At 36.5% G+C, this 17,785-nt stretch overlaps 2 protein-coding genes across 5 annotated transcripts in view; one reads left to right on the top strand and one right to left on the bottom strand.

Annotated features, from left to right (window-relative positions):
- The window catches only part of LOC129749259 (atypical protein kinase C), a 438,832-nt gene that overhangs the window by 75,244 nt on the left and 345,803 nt on the right, over positions 1-17,785 (top strand). The gene's annotated exons all lie outside the window — the stretch shown is intronic.
- On the bottom strand, positions 15,968-17,187 carry LOC129749264 (lipase 1-like). The gene is made up of 2 exons (XM_055744200.1): positions 16,988-17,187; positions 15,968-16,925 (listed from the first exon to the last, which is right to left on the bottom strand). Exons 1-2 carry the CDS (start codon positions 17,123-17,125, stop codon positions 15,999-16,001), a joined length of 1,065 nt encoding a protein of 354 aa, XP_055600175.1. The 5' UTR covers positions 17,126-17,187; the 3' UTR covers positions 15,968-15,998.

Consider the following 17,785-nt stretch of genomic DNA (forward strand, 5'->3'; position numbering starts at 1 on the left):
GGACTCGAGACGTCAGAATAAGACGTGAAACGTGAAGAACGAGACGTGAAAAATGAAAAATTAGACGAAAGTCGTGAAAATCCAGAAACAAGACATGAGAAGTGGAAAGTAAAAATTCAGACTTAAGGCGCGAGAAGCGAGACGTAAGAAGTAAGAAGTGAAAAGTAAGAAGTAAGAAGTGAAAATGCAAAGTGAGAAGGGAGAAGGGAGAAGTGATGCTTAAAAAGTGAGAAGAGAGACGTGTGAAGTGGGACGAGAGGCACATGAAGCGAGACGTAAGATATGAAAAGTGAGAAGATATGAAAAGATGTGAGACGTGAGATGAGAAAAGTGTCTCATGAGATGTGAAAAAAGAAACGTTTGTGGTGGTAGGTGAGAAATGGGAAGTTAGAATTGGAATATTAGACGTTTGAAGCAAGACGTGAAACGTGAAATATGAGACGTGAAAAATGAAAAGCAAGACAAAAGTCGTTATAAGTGGGACGTAAAACTAAAGAAGTTAAAATAAGACGCAAAAAGTGTAAAGTAGAGGTAAGAAGTGAGACATGAGAAGAGAGAAGTGTGACGTGAGAAATTAGAATTGAGACGAGAGACACAAGAAGAGAGACGTAAGATATGAAAGATGAGAAGTCAAAAGTTAGAAGTGAGACACCTAACGACATGAGACGAGAGTTTCAGACTGGAGATGTGAGACGTGAGATAAGAAAGTGTCACATGTAAAAAATGAAACGTTAGGAGTAGGAAGTGGAAGGAGAGAAGGGAGACCTTTGAAGAAAGACGTGAGACGTGAAAAATGAAAAGTGAGCAAAAGTCGTGAGAAGTGAAACTAAGACTCGTAAAGTGTAACTAAGAGATGAGAAACGAGACATGAGAAAAGAGAAGTGAGACGCGAGTCGTGGGAAATGAGACAAGAGGCACAAGAAGTAAGACGTGAAATGTGAGCAGTGAGAAGTGAAAAGTTAGAAGTAAGATATCTCACAACATGAGTTGAGAGTTATTAACTACATTTAGTTGAATTAACTGTGGCATGCGATCAGAGAAATGAGACGTGAGAGGTAAGAAGTGTTATGTGAGAAGTGGTACAGGAGCAAGGTTGCCAAAAAAAAAAAAATTATGTGTTTTGACAAAAAAAAAATCTGACTTTCTGTGATTTTACCCAAAAATTTTGTAACGGGTTTCTGTGACGTATTTTTCGTAATTTTATTCAAAAATTATGTCAAATTGCGCTTTTTTACATTTAACTTCAGAAAAATCAATTAACATTACCAATTTTGTTATATTTTTCAAAATCATCAAAAATAATCCAAAATTTATATCGACATAAAACCATAAATTTGGAATAAAAAACTCCTAAAAATGAATAATTCTGTGAAATCTGTCAATATTTTTAAAGTTCTGTGTTTTGTGACACAGATTCTGTGATGAAAATTGGCTCAAAATTCTGTGAAATTATAGATTCTTCTGTGATTTCGGCAACCTTGGACATGAGACGTTAGAAGAAAGACGAAAAATGTGAAGAATGACTAAACTAAAAGTGAGACGGAAGTTGTGAAAAGTGAGAAATAAGACGTGAGAAGTTAAAAGTAAGAAGTGAGCCGTAAAACATGAGCCGGAAAATCGAGACGTGAGAAGTGTAAATAAGAAGTGAAATACGTGAAAAGGGAATAGTGAGACATGAGAGGTGAGAAGTGAGGCGTGAGACGTGAGAATAAAGAGGAGATACGTGTGAATTAAGACGAGAGGTGAAACGTGAGAAGTGAAAAGTTAGAAATGAGACGTCGAACGACACAAGACAACAGTTTGACACCAGAGATGTGAGACGTGAGATGAGAAAAGTTTTGCTTGAGATGTGAGAGATTAGACGTGAGAGGTAAGAAGTAGTACGTTAGGAATGAGACGTGTGATATTAGAAGTAAGACGTGAAACGTGAAAAATGAGACGTGAAAAAAGATAAATTAAAAGCGAGACGAAAGTCACGAGCAGTAAAAATTAGATGTGAGAAGTGAGCCATGAGACGTGAGAAGTAGGAATAAGACATGAAAAGTGTACATAAGAAATGAGATGTAAGACGTGAGAAGGAAAAAGTGAATCATAAAAAGTGAGTAGCGGGACTTGAAATGTGAGAAGTGAAAAGTGAGGCGTAAGACGTTAGACTTGAAAATAGAGGAGTTAGACGAGAGAAACGAGAAGTGAGGCCTAAGACGTGAGAAATGGGACGTCTATCGTCTGAAGCTCCCTTCAGAGAGACGTAAGACGGGAGAGGTGTAAATAAGAAGTGAGATGTAAGACGTGAGAAGGGAAAAGTGAAACATAAAAAGTGAGACGTGAGACGTGAAATGCGAGAATAGAGAAGTGAGAAGTGAGACGTGAGACAAGAGACACGAGAAGTGAGACCTAAGATGTGAGAAATGAGACATCTAACGTCTGAAGTGAGGAATGTGACGGACAACGTGAGAAGTGAGGCGAGAGACGTGAGAAGCGAGAAGTTAGCCGTAAAAAGGGAGACATGCAACGTGAGAATAGAGAAGTGAAACGTGAAGATGGGAAGCTAGAGCTGGAACGTAAGACGTGGGCCGTGAAAGATGGAAAGTGAGATGTGAGTCATGAGACGTTAGAAATAGAACATGAAACTAATAATCATAAAGATGCAAATTGATTGATTAAGTCGGTCAGAATTTCAGTACAGACCCCGTTCGATTTTGGCAACATTCGATTTTGGCAACATCTGATTTTGACAACAACCGATTTTAGCAACATTCAATTTTTGCACATGTGCCAAAATCGAACGGTTTTTTGGAACGACATTACCATATAGATTTCGCTATAACAGGAACAATATAATTTAGACAAACACCAATAAAATATGACAACAATATCAATAAATTTGAAAAAAACAAAGCACTCAAAAATTATGAAAAACATAAAAATTTCAAAAAACTCGAAAACAAATACAAACAAAAGAAGAGAAATGACAAAAAATATCTAAAAAAAGATGCAAAATGACAGAAACAACAAAAATGATAGAAATAACAAACATTCTAAACATAACAAAAAAGTTTTAAATGTGTCTAAAACATGATAAAAACAAGATAACAAAAAATGACTAATAATTATCAAAAAAATATGCACAATTGAGTTAGTAATACTAACAATGGTTTATTTTCATCAATAAGTAAGAAAATGGTTGACAGAAAAAAAACAAATCGATTATGGCACGGTTCGATTTCGGCAACACAAAGTTCTCGAGCGTGTTGCCAAAAACGAAAGGAGCCTGTGACTATGTACTTTTTGTCAATTTTAATGCTTTGATTGTTCAAAAATCGCAAAACGAATTTTTGCTCAACCCGAAACTTGCCTCAGATGACCTATTGGCCTACACTTTGATCGTGGTCATTTTTTTTTCCTATAAAAAAGGTAGAAAAGTGGTCATGCTTGTATATATACTATTTTTCTCATAACTTTCGCAAATGTGAGTCAGTCTTTCTATAGTCCTACAGTCAAAGTTTCAGTCCAACTTACAAAATTATGCTTCTGATGGTCCACTGATGGCATGGGTTCGATTACCATCTCGGCATTCGGGTGTAATATTTTAATCTTAAGTCATCCACGTCATTTATTCAGCAAATTCCCTTATCCGTGAAGACGATAAATGTCTTCTCAAAAATTTAAAAAAAAAATCCCAAATTTTAAAAATGCACTCGCCTTCGATTTCAAACTGTCCTCTCAACTCGTTTGTTTTTGTCAACAATTACCCAGTCTGTCCTCTCAACTCGCCTTTCGATTTCAAGCTGTCCTCTCGACTCGCTTGATTTTTCATAAATAACTCATGTTGTCCTCTCAATTCGCCTTTGATTTCAAGCTGTCTTCCAACTCGCTTTTTTTCTCATCAATTACACTGGTTGTTCTCTCAACTCGCCGTTCGATTTCAAGCTATCCTCTTAACTCGTTTGATTTACATCAATAACTCAGGCTATCTTCTCAATTCGCCTTCGAATTTAAAACTGTTCTCTCGACTCGCTTGATTTCTCATCAATTACACTGGCTGTTCTCTCAACTCGCCCCTAAATTCCAAGCTGTGCTCTCAATTCGCTTGGAATTCTTGTTAGTTGCTCAGGCTGTCCTCTCAACTAGCCTTCCGTTTTTAATCTGTCATCACGACTCGCTTGATTTCTCATCAATTACTCAACAAGCTGTCCTCTCAACTCGCCTTTCGATTTAAAGCTGTCTTATCAACTCGCCTGATTTTTCAACAATTACTCAGGCTGTCTTCTCAACTTACCTTTAGATTTCAAGCTGTCCTCTCGACTCGCTTTTATATTTCAAGCTATCCTCTCAATTCGCTTGGAATTCTTATGAGTTACTCAGGCTGTACTCTCAACAAGCCTTTCGATTTTAATCTGTCATCCCGACTCGCTTGATTTCTTATCAATTACTCAGGCTGTCCTCTTAACTCGCGTTTCAATTTAATGCTCTCTACTCACCTGATATCTCATCAATAAGTTAGGCTGTCTTCTCAACTCGCCTTTCGATTACAAACTGCCCTCTCAAGTCGCTTGTTTTTTCAACAATTGCTCAGGCTCTCAACACGCCTTTCGATTTCAATCTGTCATCACGACTCGCTTGATTTCTCATAAATGACACAGGCTTTCTCATCAATTACACTGACTGTCCTCTCAACTCGCCTTTCGATTTTAAGCTGTCTTATCAACTCGCCTGATTTTTCATCAATAACTCAGGCTTAAATGAGCCGTGAGGACAGCTTGATCATGTTCACAAATTCAAGCAGATTGAGAGGACAGTTTGAACGTTTGAACGTTTTGGCAAAAAAAAATACTATGTGAATTGTGAGGATAGGAATTTATAAGCGAGTTGAGAGGGCAGCCTGAGTTATTATGTTTTTTAAATATAATTATAAAAGTAATAAAATAATGACTTAGACTGTCCTCTCAACTTGCCTATAAATTTGTTGTCCTCACAATTTTCATTATTTTTTTTTTCCAAAACGTTCAGGCTGTCCTCTCAACTCGCCTTCGAATTTTGAACTGTCCTCTCAACCCGCTTGAAATTGTAAACATGATCAAGCTGTCCTCACGATTCTCTTAATTTTTTTTCGACATTATTAAATAACCCGCTCATTTCCAAAAAAGCCAGTTATTCATAAAATATGGCACTAAATTTTTATTTTTTTTTTCACTTCAATCGAAATAGTTTTCGAAAATCATCATCATTACATTTCTTTCTAGCTTCAACTTTTCGCATAATGAGTATTTGAATTACTCATTTTACCACAGTTTTTTCGTAATGGGTGATTAATGAACTGTTTGATTTCTTAGTAACTTTGATGAAAATTTACTCAACGTGAACCGTTCCTTTTTCAGTTCGATTTTCTTTCTAATTTCTCGTTTGGATTAGGTCTACGAGAAAAAATCTGTCACGGTCGCCAAATTTTCAGACCTGTCCGGAGTTCCGAAGCTCGGTAGCAACACCGAGTTTTTTAATTATTCAAAATTATTTATATTTCAGGAAAGTTTTTAATTTTTTTTTTATTTTAAAACATGTAGAAGTGTAGCGTTTTTCATGGTAATTTTTATGGTTTGAATTATTCATATTTTATTTCTGCAGTCGAAATCGTATATAAAATGATCACATTTACCCAATGTGCGAATTCAAATCCACTGGGAGGAAAGAGAATCCTCCGCACAGCAGTTTAGTGGTAATTCCCATGAGGAGGACACCCCCTCTAAAATATAGGGGCGCTTAAGCCCTTTCAAAGCTCCATTGCGTGAAGCCGGATGGTAGAGAGGATGTAATGGGTCTACTCGTATTGTCGACGGTGGAACAGCTAAATGGGCACCCACAACGACGTTAAACTGTTAAATTTTATTGCACTCCATAATGTCACGCAATAAAACTATCCCTAGTCGGTGGGGGTTGGATGGAACAGCCGGGGTAAGAAGGATGGAGGTGGCAATGATGAAGTTTTCCTGCTCTTGTTCCTACCTTTCTTCTGCCCAAGTTGAATCCCAATCTAATACCTTACTTGACAGGCTTTAGAATCCCAGGTCCCTATTTGTGGAAGGGCTCTCCCGGATAAACGAGGACCGGAAAATGTGTCAAAAGTTGTAGCAGAACACGATGGCATTCGGCGATCTGATCAGATCGCCGGGAGCGATGATTGTAATTTTTAAGTTCGTCGTAATCCTCCGTTTTCCCTTCCTGAGAAGGTGCTTCAAAAATATTTTACAATTGTCACACCCCCACCAGCTCTATCTCACTTTTGGAAATGACCGAAAATTGCATTTTCCCCCTCTAATGGGCTGCAGAAATTGCTGGCCCCGGATTAAAATGCTTTGATGTGCGTGAGCTTTAATGTTCGTGGTCTGTTATTAGTAGAAAGCAGCGTTTTTGAATGTGCAATCAAATTTAGATGAAAGGGAATCGGAATCGATGAAAGAGCAATCTCGTTACAGCTTCCGATTGTGTATTGATTATTATTTCATAAAAAAAGCATTTTAACATGAAGCTAGTAATCAAAATCGTTCATAACAAAATTTCCGTAAATATGTCAAACAAATAATTTGCTCGCTTTTCGATTGTTCAAATATTGAAACAGCCTTCCACAGAAACGTGACGATGAATAGGAAACCTAATAACACAGTACCGTTAAGTAACTGCTATCTTACAAAACAACTTCATAACCGAAACGCGAAACAATGAATAACAGACATAAATCACTCAATGAAAAGTGATAACCACATCCATGATGTACTGCCATTCGGAGGAGCCCTCGAGGATGGGGAGTCCCCATATGTGAGCGAAGCCTAAATTGCTTCATTGTCTAAGTGGAGAGATCCATTAGGGCAGGATAAAAAGGCATAAAACTCCCAGTACCTATTTCCACCATATCGGGGGAAGTTCCTCCTGGCTGGATGACCTGTATAAAAGTAGATTCACGTTCTTTTGCTTGGTTACAATCTGGCTACGGACTTCTTGCCTTCAACCAAAACCCGGGGAACATACCATCAGCCTGGGCAACAACAGCTCGTAAAAACTACCACCACAACACAGACCAGAACACCGTCGTCCGTCGTTTACGACTACATCAAAATTAATTTTCCATTTACGATTGATTCACGCCGTTTAGCACCAGCACACACCTCACCACAGCTGCCGCAAGTGGGGGTGGACGCTGCAAAACAGCAAGTCTTCTTCCGTTATTCGTCTTCTGGTATTTTGTATGAACCTACATACATAGCTTTCTTGCTATTTTTTAGGTGTACTGAGGTATGTTTATGCATTTTTACACTTAGAGCAAGTTCACTCGTGTTGGGAAAAAGTGGTAGAAATTTTGACGCTTGTAGGACATTTTGAAAATTTTACCATGCAAATATGTTTTCAAGATCTTTGGGCGATGTATTTTCTTACAGCACTGTTTCTATTCCAGTCGTATGTGATAGAAATATTACTATTTTTGCATCACATCATGCGAAAATATAACACGTGTTGTAAAAAACTTTAAGGCGACAGATCTCGGAAATGTTTTTGCCAGGCCTAAATTTCAAAATGTTCTAAAAGTTTCCAAAGTTCTACCACTTTTTCCCAACACCAATGAACTTGCTCTTAGAAGAAAGAGATTTACCTATTACTTTGAATCAATTTTTATAGTTATATCCATTTTCTGTTTTGGACTTGGTAGGCTGTGACCGTTTATGCGAGTGTTTTTCTCCGCTGCAAATTTTTGCTCCCGAAAATGTATTTATTTTTGAAGAATTTAGATATGTTCTAAGTAATTTATCAGAAGTCTTGTGTTATTTAATCAAGTGAAGTGTAAGAAATAGCGAAGTCCAAGGGCCTTCGGACTGGCCCAGGATCATCTTCCTCCCTGAAAGATTGTAACCTCAAAAGGATTAAGACTCATTAAGATGAGTGTTTTCTTTATTATTATTTTTCTTCACTATATAATGGAATCTTCACTATATAATGGATATTTCGATGCTTATGAAATTATTGATTGAGATGAATTTCTAGAAAAAGGTGACAGCAATGTATTTCTTGGTCGCGAAATATTCTATCCTTTTTTTTATCATCAGGGACTTTATGGATAGTCTCTTGTGATATGCAAAAATTTCATTTCGAAGATTTTTGATCCTGAACGATTACAACAAATTTTGAATAATGGGCAAAAGCGATCGAAATTTATTTTACTGATTAAATACCTTTAAAAATCTTAAATCTCATTGCTCCACTCCTTCATTTCACAATATTTATTTAAATTGGCAATAAAAGATTCTGGAATTCGATGTTTTTAAAATATAATTGTTTTTTAATTAAAAATGCATCACCTTGTGTAATAACATGAACTTTGAATTCAGAATTCTTTGTAATCATTTAAAGATGTGCTGAAGAATTTTTTTGAGGGATGTTACTGCCGATATTTTTTCTTGCCTTTTTTACAGAAAGGTAACTATGGCCGATTTGGAAGATCATTAAAAATCGTTCTAAGATATACCTTTATAGGTAGCTATCGAAGCAGCTCGACGAGTTTTGACGATGTCTTGGTCTGTTTGTATGTGTAAGTGTGAATTTTTGTACCCTTCGATATCGACGTTTTTGCAAAACGAAGCTGCACAATTAAAATTATTTTTATTTTGAAAAAAAAAAATGATTTTTTTTCCTTTTCAATCTATAAGGGAAAGATAAAAAAACAAAATAGTTGAAACAAATTTTTTCGTTGTAAATACCAAAACGTGTGCAATATCCAGCGATCACTAATCAAGATTCTCAAAATAATGACGTCATATTTTTCATGATGTCATAGACATGATAGGCGATATCCCGTGAGCAAACGAGGGAGAGCCTTTGACAAATTGACAATCATCATGAAAACTATTACTAAAGCAACAAAGTTTCCTTTCGTTCGAAACTGGCGAAACTGCCAAATGTAAACAAATCGAGTTCACGGTTAATCTGGATGGGAGCGAAACTCGAAAATATCTAAAAATTACGTAAAAAATATAAAGCTCTTTATAACCAACGAACAGTAAGTGATTATAATGCACGTTTCTTCTTAAACAAAAGGTGATTAATTTTCAAATAGAATTTGATATGATGTTCCGAAAATTCAAACGAGATTTTCTCGTTTCGAACTAAGCGCTAGTAGCTTCATAAAATTTTATAAATGACAAAATTGAAAGAATTGAAGAAAATTGCAATATTTACAATGCAAACTAAAATGACACAAAAGACAAAAATAACAAAAAATACGAAATTCAAAATATAGGAAAAAAAAACTAATGAATTGAAATGGCAAAATTGATGAAATTAACAAATATGACAAAATAAAGAAAAAAATTAGAAAACATTACTAAATTGGCAAACAATAAAAAAATTACAAAAAAGTCCAAGTTGATTCAAATGACAATATTGAAATTTTTTTAAAAGATGACAAAATTGATTCAAAGGAAAAAAAATACACATTTTACAAAATTGCAAAATTGGCAAAATGTACCAAATTGACAAAATTGAAAAAAAAAATTCTAAACTACAAATATGACTATAATAAGAATTTTGATAATATCGAAAATTTACTGACAAAATAACCAAATGTTTCTTATTGCCAAAATTGAAAATAACAACAACGAAAAAAATACAAATATTACAAAAATTACATTCATGACCAAATTTTCAAAAATTACAAACTAAACTTATTAACTAAATGATAAAAAAAACAAAAATTACAATATTGACAAATTCCAAAATTTTCGAAATAAACAAAAATGAAATCATTGTAAAACTGTAAAAAATGATGAAATTCTCAAAATGGATAAAAAAGACAAGATGACAAAATCAATTAAATAGAATAAGACGACAAAATTGGCAAAATAGACTAAATTGAAAAATTGATAACAATGACAAAATTGGTAAATTGACAGAAATCAATAAATTTGGTCAAATTGACAATATTGGCAAAAAAGAAAAATGCCAAAAATGACAAAATGCCAACAATTATAGTTACAAAATTCAAGAAATTTAAAAATAAAAAAAATAAAAAAATTACAAAAATTGCAGAATTTTTCAAATAAGACATATTAGATAAATTTGACAAAGCTGACATAATCGACAAACATATTAATATGGCAAAGATAACAAACATGGCATAAATGACAAAAATTTACGAAATTTGATCTGAATTGACAAATTACGACAGTCGACAATAGTGATAAAATTGTCTAGAACTAGAAAATCCATACATCTATTCTTATTAAAATCTTAAATATTTTTTGTAACTTTTGAATGTGTTTGTATAATTATAATTGAATGAATATGTTCAAAATTTTTTTTAAACCCCCCCCCTTCGTTAAGTTACGAGAAATATTCCCGGCACATAAAAACTTTATAAGTAAAATGCCTTAGTAAAACCATTCGTAAATAAAAAATATATATATATTTTTATAAATATTAAAAGTAAAAAAATATGCTTAGAAATTTTTGTGGCTCGCAGATCCTTCTCTTTTTTAAAATTTGGCACGTCAGCCGTCTGGAAATGACCACCCATCTATGATATTATTACGAATGATATCAATTGTCCGCAACTGCTTCATTCTTTGAACCTACACGCTCCAGCTCGACAACTGCGTTACCAGACTCTTTTCTGGCTACCAAGAAGCAGAACAGTATTTGGCCAAAATCATCCACTACAACGATGCTGCCATGTGTTTAATGATGTTTCTTATTTGTTCGACTTCAATGTATCCAAAGCAAAATTTAAATGTTTGATTCGTGGTGTACCCCAATTTGAAGCCAATTTTATAACCTAATTTAAGATCAAGTTAAAACTCATGGTCTGTCTGACAACACAGTCAAAGACGTTAAGTAAATAAATAATAAATTTAGTGTTCATAATAGATAGATGAGAGAATTCCAGCCAGTCACATGGCCCGCTGAATTCGGCACTAGAGTCGGTCTTAAGCCCTTCCGCCACGAATACGTCGGGCCAGCTGGATGTCTTTGGGCAATCTCTCGAACAAGGCGCTGAAAGGGCAACTTCCGGATCAGAAGCTCCGTCGACTTTAGCGACGAATTTCTTCATTCTGCATTCCAAAAATTAATTTAGAATGATGAATCTGGTTCTTCATCTTTAGATCGCCATTCTGAAGCTTTGTTATGTTTGAATTTTATATAAGAATTAAGTTCTAGAATTTTGAATATGAATACTACGGAAATTCAGGGAGTTTGCTATATTCCTTCATGTTAGGAAAAATTATAATCTTGACACATTTCGGACCAGATACGCGATAGACATCTCGTTTTTTTTTTGCCCGTCGCGAGTGTGCTCTACTTAGAAGCATAGCTCAAATGTTATGAGTTTAAGAATAAAACTTATTTTTACAAAATTTAACACAACACTTTTGGTAAATCAAAGAAACTCAATTTTAAGTATTTGGTCCACTGGTTTCTGAAATATTTGGTGTTTCCCAACTCAGATTTCTTCACGGTCCTTTATACGGTTTTTTTTAAACTTATGAATCATGAATCATGAATCAAATTGTGTATGTAATGCAAAACTAAATTTGAGCCAAGATTTCAAAACAGCTATTTATTTTTTAATTTCTAATCACAGAATCCGAGACATGAAAATACAATTTTGGTTTTGATTATATGGAAGCAGAACCTCTGAAATGAGTCTAAACTTAATTCAGAATCAAAATTAAGAAAATTTGGAAAAACTGGGATTAGTTTTTGAAAATTTGTCATCAGTTCTCGATCTTTCCAATTTGTCCGAGAATTTGAAATGTTAACTATAGAGTAAAATTCCTCGTTTCTTGACGCTTCATGTAGGTGGCGGGGGTTTAAATCTGGTGATTTAAAGCCCACTGGTGATGCTTCCGAACTTAGGAGGTCCAGTTTGGTCTCACATTTGGCGACCGTGGCAAGAAATTCCTCGTTATCTTGATAAAATAAGATATTAAAAAAAATCGTACTTAAACAGGTAAACAAACGTGGTATTCGAAAAATTCGCGCTGAATTTATTTTCACCACATTCAATTAAAAATCATATAAATAACCCATCGTGAAAAAACTGCGATAAAATGAGTGATTTGAATACTCAGTACGTGAAAAGGAGGGGAAACAAAATTCAACGCTTTTGAATGATTTCCTGAGGTTATCTGGATTGAAGAGAAATGCAGCCATAAGTAATCAACTATTTTTTTTTAAGAAGAGGAGGTTTTGAAAAAATACCGAAACTGGAATTTATAAGTTCAGATTCAAAGAAGTTCATTGAAAACAACATGAAATAAAAATGCAAATTTAAGCGAGTCATGAGGACTGCTTGATCACGTTCACAATTTCAAGCGAGTTGAGAGGACATCCTGAACGTATCTATAGAAATATCAAGCGAGTTGGGAAGACAGATTGAAATAGAAAGGCGAGTTGAGAGGACAGCCTGATCGTATCGATAGAAATTTCAAGCGAGTTGAGAGAACGGTTTGAAACTGGAAAGCGAGTTGAGAGGACAGCCTGAACGAATCGATAGAGATTTCAAGTGAGTTGAGACGAGACGAGAGCTTAAAATTGGAAGGCGAATTGAGAGGACAGCCTGAACGTATCAATAGAAATTTCAAGCGAGTTGAGAGGAGAGCTTGAAATTGAAAGGCAAAGTGAGAGGACAGTCTGAACTAAGCGATGTATAGATAGAAATTTCAAGCGAGTTGAACAGTTTGAATTTGGAAGGCGAGTTGAGAGGACAGCCTGAATGTATCGATAGAAATTTGAAGCGAGTTGAGAGGACAGCTTGAATTTGAAAGTCTAGTTGAGAGGACAGCCTGACCGTATCGATATAAATTTCAAGCGAGTTGAGAGAACAGTTTGAAATTGGAAGGCGAGTTGAGAGGACAGCCTGAACGAATCGATAGAGATTTCAAGTAAGTTGAGACGAGACGAGAGCTTAAAATTGGAAGGCTAATTGAGAGGACAGCCTGAACGTACCAATAGAAATTTTAAGCAAATTGAGAGGAGAGCTTGAAATTGAAAGGCAAAGTGAGAGGACAGTCTGAACTCAGCGATGTATAGATAGAAATTTCAAGCGAGTTGAACAGTTTGAATTTGGAAGGCGAGTTGAGAGGACAGCCTGAACGTATCGATAGAGATATTAAGCAAGTTAAGGGGACAGATTATAATTGAAAGGCGAATTGAGAGGACAGCCTGATCGTATCGATAGAAATTTCAAGCGAGTTGAGAGAGCAGCTTGAAATGTAAAGTCGAGTTGAGAGGACAGCCTGAGCATATCGATAGAAATTTCAAGCGAGTTGAGAGAACAGCTTGAAATTCGGAGGCGAGTTGAGAGGACAGCCTGAACGAATCGATAGAGATTTCAAGTGAGTTGAGACGAGACGAGAGCTTAAAATTGGAAGGCGAGTTGAGATGACAGCCAGAACGTACCAATAGAAATTTCAAGCGAGTTGAGAGGAGAACTTGTAATTGAAAGGCAAAGTGAGAGGACAGTCTGAACTCAGCGATGTATAGATAGAAATTTCAAGTGAGTTGAACAGTTTGAATATGGAAGGCGAGTTGAGAGGACAGCCTGAATGTGTCGATAGAAATTTCAAGCGAGTTGAGAGAACAGCTTGAAATTGGAAGGCAAATTGAGAGGACAACCTGAATATATCTATAGAGAGATCAAGCGAATTAAGAGGACAGCTTGAAATTGAAACACGAGTAGAGAGGACAACCTGAACGAATCGATAGAGATTTTAAGTGAGTTGAGAGAACAGCTTGTAATTGGAAGGCGAATTGAGAGGACAGCCTGAATGTATCTTTAGAGATATCAAGCAAGTTGTGGGGACAGCTTGAAATTGAAAGGCGAATTGAAAGGACAGCCTGAATATATCGATAGAAATTTCAATTTTTTTTCATAATTTCTAGGGAATTGATTCAACAAGTTTAATAATAAAAAATCCGGTTTAGAGGGCAGCCTGAGATAAGGTTGAAATTTAATGCAAGTCGAGAGGATGCCCCAAAAAAATTGTTCAAAATTGAATGCAAGATGACAGGATTGCTCAGAATTGAGAAACCAAAATTCGGAGGAAAGGACATTTAAGAAATAAATTGGAATCAAACAGTTTGAGATAAGAACAAATTATGAAACGCTTCGAGGGTGCAGCTCGAATGATTTTTTTAAAATTTCAAGTGAATGATAGCTGCTGCTGGAACTGGAAAGAGTTTTGAGAGGACGGCTTTGGTGTCTGATCAAATTAATAATAAATAACTAAGCTGGTTGAGATAATAGAGTAAAATTAGAAAGTTTAGATTTCAAAAATTCAATGCCTATTTAGCAAATATCTGTGCTGAAAATGCACTGAAAAATGAACTTTGGGGATATTTTTGTTTATTGTCTGACGAGTTTGCGCCAGGGGTCTCCAGATCTGATCCAGATCCAGATCAATATGGCTGATTGTTTCCATCCTGCTGTCTTGTGATAGGATATGGCCCATATCATATGGGATATGTTTTTTATGTTTCTTTCAGATATGTGCAATGCGGTTGCGCTGGGGTCTGGCATATAATCTTATACCGGAAATTCCACCTCCAAGGATGTTTATTATTGGAGTAAGTTCTGATTTGTGGGTGTAGGTTCTAATTACTTATTAAGAATTTTTGGATGTGCAACATTGAAAACAGAAACTAATTTCGAATCCTTACTTTGCATCATATTTATATTTTGCCTGGATGTGTTGGATCCAGATGAAGAATGCTTCATTGAAAAAAAATTGTTAACTCATAAGTAGTTCAGGCATCTCTGAAGATTTCAACTTTTAAGTCATTTTTTGAAGACCAGAAAAAACGAAGTGTATGGTTGCTAGAATTTTTCCCGAAAGTATTCGGGCCGGACAAATCCAGGCTATTTTATCTAAAAACCTGGCCAAATCTGAGCTAATGATTTGAACATTTTTAACCCCAAACTGGGCAAATTTGGTCAAAATAAATTATTCAATCAGGACAAAAAAAAAACATCTTAAAAATTTTGTTTCATCGAATTACATCAGCATTTTATAGACTTCGAAAAAACCGAATATGTTTATTTTGATAAAAGTTGCTAAAAATGTTCGTTTTTTACCTAAAAAAACAAAAAAAAAAAATAACAACCTTATCTGAGTTTTGTTGTTTGATTTCGCAAATAAAGTGAATAAATCTGGGCTTGTTTCAATGAAATCCGGGAAACCGGTATGGACTGATTCTTTCCCAAATTTTGTGCCAAATATCTTGAAAAGTCCGGAAAAAATCGGGGATTCGGGAAAATCATTTCATATTGTTTTCTAATTGGATTTTCAACATTGTTTCACTCAATAAGGATTGTTTCGTTCGTACGTCAAATTGTTACACTTGGTAGTCAAAGCGAAAATGACCTTAAACATAGTGTTAAAATTAAGTGCATCCCTTTCAATTTTTTGTGTTTTCTAAAGCCAATATTTCTTTCATCCGGGTAAAAAATTTAAAAAACAAAAAGCCATATGATCACTGCACATAATCGATTCCAATAATCACAATTTTTTCACAATCACTATTCCACTACAAAAGCGACTGAGGATGCAACTTCAAAACACAAAACATTGCGAGCAATCGGAATCCCCGTTTTGTGCACTCCTAAGAAACGCCGTTTCCTTCTACTGGCTGCAAAACTGCACCCGCACAATTTGCATAACGACTTCATTCATTCTGCCGTCGTTTTTGTTTCCTTCACATCAAAACCATTCAAAACGTTCCCGCACACTTTAGTTAGACTCGATCCGAAGGCAGACATCGAGTTGTCATCTGATGTGCTGGTGATGATGATTTTGCATCAGGCAGACGACATTCACAAATTCATAAAGGATTATCAATCGTTTTCTGGCGAAACCCGCCAATCGCGAACCAGTTCTCGAGACCAACCTCCAAACATATGTTAAAAAAAAAATAACAAGAATTTTTTTTTGGGAGTCAGTCCCCGGATTCACTAATTTTTATTGAGTCGATTCAATGGATCTCACAATCACCGGATAAACGAGCTGGGAGGCCTCGGCGCGACTGACGAAATCCGTGTGCCGGAACGTTTCGTAAGGTTTCATTTGCACTCGCTGGGGTCCAAGAAGTCGCTTAAGATCCCGGCCTAGGTTTCGGACATCCGTTGGATTCACGACATCGTCTCGAAGTCCAAAGTGGATCATAATCGGGGAAACTGTAACCCGGCCGAGGTTGTACTCTTCATCGCTGGAGCTCCGGAAGCGATGGTTCTGGAACTGGAAGCGTTTGTTGTATTTTTGGAACCGGCCTGAGACGATCAGCTGCCGGTAGTGTTCCAACTGCTTCCGGGAACTTCCGCTGAATGGGTTGCTGGCCAGCAAGGCTGGGATCAAGTGACTGATCTGTGGGTAGAGATGAGCAATAAAACTGTACCGACTATTTCCCATGTAGACTGCCGGGGCGATCAGGTTGATCGAGGAGATCTTGGCGTTATATTTGGGGTTTTCCGAGAGGAGGACCATTGATGAAGTAGCTCCCTCGGAATACGCTATGAGATGAAGTTTCTTGTGGCCGGATGTTACGAGGGCTGCATCAATTAGCGCCGGCATATCGTAATACCCGATTTCATGGAAGCTGAAGTCCCAGTAGCTGTCACTTGTATTGGAAAACCTAGTGTGTCCGGCATTTTCCGGAGACGCCCTGGAGTTCCCCAGCCATACTTCGTAGCCGGCCTGCAGTAATTTTGAGGGTAAACTGTCCTTCAGGAACAGCCACTCTACCGCGGATTGTCTTAATCCATGCTGCAAAAGAACCACTCCTTTGGCGGGTCCTTTCGTCAAAAGTCGATAGGTGATTAATCGATATCCATCATCGGTAGTAACTCGATAACGTTCCGAATTCAAGCGATATCGGTTGATGAAGTCTTCCTAAACAATAACAGTTTGATAAGAACAATAAAAAAAATCTCCTCCGCAAACGACATACTTACAGTTGTAGCCGGATTGTTATTCCTAGCGAAAGACTGGGGTCTAGCTGCACTGCCTGGAACACCCACAACAACAACTAAGCCAAGCACTAGCAGCAACTCGCCCCGATAAAACATTTCCAGTGACTGATGCCGATGCATCAAAAGACGATCCCCCGGAGCCTCCCAGAGCACTAGCAAGTTTGCCAATACCTACATATGTTCTATCGAAGATGTGAGGAAAAAAATATAAACAGTAACAAAACAAAACCTTTAAAGAAGGATTAAAAAAACCAAGCATGAAACGAACAGGTTTGTTTGTTGTTAATTTTGCGCGCACTCTCACTCGAACTAGATCTTGTCGGGTGCCATTTGAAAGCCGGCCATCATACGCAAACTCTCAGGCGTACGAGCGCCCACTTGTGTGTGGAATCCTTTTGTGCTCCTTCGTTCGATTCGGTCGATCAAGGGGCTTGAGATTATTGGCGAATGGCGGACGAAGAGCCATCAAGGGAGCGAGGCATCTGACGCAGAACGTCACACTTTAACTGACAACTACTCGCTCCATGCGATCAGGGGGGATACTAGGATTGCTAACTTGATCACGTATGAGAAGCAGGATTTGTGACAAAATTGACATAAAAGCGAAAAACGACAAACGTTGACACAAAAAAGGTTGCAAAATCACACGAAAATGATACAAAACAAACATAAAAATGACAAAAATGACAAAAATTACAAAAATTACAAAAATGACAAAATGGCAAAAATGACAAAAATGACACAAATGACAAAAATTACAAAAATGACAAAAATGACACA

Source organism: Uranotaenia lowii, chromosome 2 (genome assembly GCF_029784155.1).
Source record: "Uranotaenia lowii strain MFRU-FL chromosome 2, ASM2978415v1, whole genome shotgun sequence".
In the NCBI taxonomy this organism is placed as follows: domain Eukaryota; kingdom Metazoa; phylum Arthropoda; class Insecta; order Diptera; family Culicidae; genus Uranotaenia; species Uranotaenia lowii.